This window comes from Propithecus coquereli, unplaced genomic scaffold (genome assembly GCF_000956105.1).
Source record: "Propithecus coquereli isolate 6110/MARCELLA unplaced genomic scaffold, Pcoq_1.0 Scaffold628, whole genome shotgun sequence".
In the NCBI taxonomy this organism is placed as follows: domain Eukaryota; kingdom Metazoa; phylum Chordata; class Mammalia; order Primates; family Indriidae; genus Propithecus; species Propithecus coquereli.
The window spans coordinates 359,185-362,626 of record NW_012152263.1 but is presented as its reverse complement, the minus strand read 5'-3'; the positions used below and the strand labels follow the sequence as shown (position 1 = coordinate 362,626).

Sequence of the window (3,442 nt, the reverse complement as noted above, 5' to 3'; positions counted from 1 at the left end):
ATATTAAAATTGTACAATGAAATTAATAGCATTGAAAAGCCTGTGGCCCACAGATAACCACTGTTAACAGTGTGGGGTCCTTCTTTTCAGGTTCATGGATGTGTGTATGGGTTGTCCTGTTTACCAGTCTTACTTTCCTGTTTTTCATCCTACTCCTACACTGCATTCTGCCACTTTCTGGGTCACCAACACATATATAATTGTTGGCTGAGCTCTTTCTGTCTCTGGATCTACCCATAATTCTATGGTAATTCTAACATATAAAACAAACTAGGCTAATATCAGCACCACCCTACACATCAAAACATACACCTTTTCTGATTAATTGTTTTATTGTAGTTAATATATATTACAACGGATGAGTATATACAGGGTAACTCAGCAGAATTGTAGCTAGCATAAATAGTAGCACACACATATATTGGGAAAGAGATATTATACTTTTAAACTGGTACAAATCCTGAGTTTGAACTAAGATGCGCTAATGGGAGAAGGATCAATCTTCTTACCTTATTTTAGGCAAATGAGGTTTCTCTGTTTCATGAAGCAAAGTACTGGTTGGCTTTGTGGGTTTTTAAGGAGAAAGATACTTATCATCAACAGTGGGCACTAAAGGTATCAGACACCACCTCTGTCTACTCTGTCAGACAGGGTGTGGGCTCATGATCAAGTGTTTATCCTTGCCCAGGACTCTGAATCTTGAATAAGTATTGCCAAGACAGAGATGGTTGGTAAATTATTCACTGCCATTGCAACATTAACATTCCAGAAACAGCAGCTACGAGTTTCCTATGGTAGCAGTACCAGAAGTTCTCGCCAGATTCTTCCTGTAGTGTGACCTCACTTTTTTTTTTGTGCTGCATAGATTCTCCAACTTCCTGCCCATACCTTAAGCTGGGCATGTCCAGCCTTCCTTTCCCCAATAAATTTCTGACTATTAAGAGGAAATAGGAGTATGGAGTCATATGTGTAGAGTTCCAGCCATTCCTTAGAACATCTCCATATACTTCCATGTCTAGAGCTGCAACACTTTACAAGCAAGAGCTCATGTTTCTCAGGATTGAATATTTGGGTAAACCTACCAGGTAAAGCCACATGTCCTAGTGAATTGTTGGCTGAAGTCCAACCATTGAATGGGTGATGGAGGAGGGGAAGTCATACATTTTAACTATGTCCTCATAAATGCATAGATAAATAAAGATCACAATCTCTATTCAAATTGCCTTCATTTTGTGTCATAAATATATTTGCATAGTTTAATATAGTTTTTCTTCCTTTCCATTTCTCCTATTCCTTATATGTATAATGTTAATGTAATACTGTAACAGGCCTAAAGTGTAATGGACATGGTATAGTAATCTTGGGCTCCAAGTTGGATGTAGTAACCAATGGGACTTTGAGTTATTCCCCTTAAGTAAGTAGCTGTATGCTTTTTTGGTTGTATAAAGAATACATATATTAGGATTGAGCCACCTTTTGGAGTAGTGAGAGGTGTTAGTATTAGAAAAAATCTGTAGGTGGACATTTGTCAGGTTTTTATTTGGTTTTATCTCTAAATCATCTGAATGTCTTTTTGGGGGGAAATATCCTTTGGCCAAGTTGTGTTTTGAGATGTGGATCATATTCTAACACAAGTTTAGAAGGATCAAATAATTTCCACCCAAACTTCTGGTACACAGAGTTAGCCATTCAGTGCTCATGTTAGCATTTTTAATCCTAAAGGAGTGATATTAAGACCAAAGACAATTAAGAAGTCATTCACAGTGGTGTTGAGTCTAATAGTGGCAGCAGAAAATTTCCAGTGATAGAAATGCAAAAGGTGGCGTTGTCCAGCCTGGACTCCTGCTACCTAGCTTTAGTTGGTGTGTGCCCATTTTCTGAGCTTGGTCTCCAGATTTCTTCCTTCAGATTCAGGAGTTACCAACTATCCTTCCAGTGAGTATATTTATTGTTTTCACCATCAATTATCTCAGTTGCACACAAAAATAAGAAGAATTCTAACATATTTAGTTCATCTCAATAAATAGTAATTTTTGGCCGGGCGTGGTGGCTCACGCCTGTAATCCTAGCTCTCTGGGAGGCCGAGGCGGGCAGATTATTTGAGCTCAGGAGTTCGAAACCAGCCTGAGCAAGAGCGAGACCCCGTCTCTACTAAAAATAGGAAGAAATTAATTGGACAACTAAAAATATATAGAAAAAATTAGCTGGGCATGGTGGCGCATGCTTGTAGTCCCAGCTACTCGGGAGGCTGAGGCAGGAGGATCGCTTGAGTCCAGGAGTTTGAGGTTGCTGTGAGCTAGGCTGATGCCATGGCACTCTAGCCAGGGCAACAGAGCCAGACTCTGTCACAAAAAAAAAAAGAAGGAAATAAAAAAGAAAAAGAAAAAGAGAAGATTTCAGTCCACTGCACAGTCAGAGGGGCCAAGGCAGAAGAAATCCTGGAGAAAGGTCTAAAGGTGCGAGAATATGAATTAAGAAAAAATAGCTTCTCGGATACTGGAAACTTTGGATTTGGGATCCAGGAACACATTGATCTGGGTATCAAATATGATCCAAGCATTGGTATCTACGGCCTGGACTTCTATGTGGTGCTTGGTAGGCCAGGTTTCAGCATCGTAGACAAGAAGCGTAGGACAGGCTGCTTTGAGGCCAAACACAGTTTCAGCAAAGAGGAGGCCATGCGCTGGTTGCAGCACAAGTGTGATGGGATCATCCTTCCTGGCAAATAATCCCCATTTCTATTCAAAAGGCCAATAAAAAAGTTTTCAATGCAATGTAAAAAAATAAAAAAATAAAAATAAATAAAGTTCACATAATAGGCTTTTATTTCCTTAATCATCTACCAAATGGATATAGTAACAATATCTATCACTAAAGTTTTAAATGTTAGTAAATGTAATATACCCAGAATAGTGCCTGGGCCATAGTAAGTGTTAGATAAAGGTTTGTTATTATTATTAACCATTTTCAGGGACTTTTGCACCTTGGAGGAAATTGAAAAGGAATGCATCAAAGGCTTCTAATCAGAAGGTACATTAAACTGAAAGTCAGACATGGTACTTTGAGTCTACAGCCTTACGGCACTCACCTTACCCTGCTTTTTATTCTGGTCATCTGTCTATTTATTTAATTACCTCAGTTAGGTTATAAAATCTTTATGGTCAGGAAATGTATATTATCATCTCTCTGCTCATAGCCTTCTCTGAAAGTGTCCCACATACAACAGTCCTCAACAATCATCCACTGATGTCTTCTTTGGCTGTGATTTAGTGAGTGATAACTAAGTTGAAAGACCTTTCTTAGAGTCTACATCCAGAAAGAACAGAAAAGCTGTTTATATGTTTTTTTCACCCCTATTATAAATGTTTGAAATGATTGAATAATTCCTCCTTCCTTGCTGTGGTTTTCTACCTGTCCCATTTGTCACCTTTATTGGTTCCTT

The 3,442-nt window shown here is 38.6% G+C and overlaps 1 protein-coding gene across 1 annotated transcript in view; it reads left to right on the top strand.

Annotated features, from left to right (window-relative positions):
* The window catches only part of LRRIQ3 (leucine-rich repeats and IQ motif containing 3), a 202,732-nt gene extending 200,003 nt beyond the window's left edge, over positions 1–2,729 (top strand). Inside the window, exon 7 of the mRNA XM_012659652.1 lies at positions 2,413–2,729. Within this exon, the coding sequence (XP_012515106.1) occupies positions 2,413–2,729 (317 nt within the window). The remainder of the gene's footprint in view (positions 1–2,412) is intronic.
* The last annotated feature ends 713 nt before the right edge of the window (positions 2,730–3,442 follow it).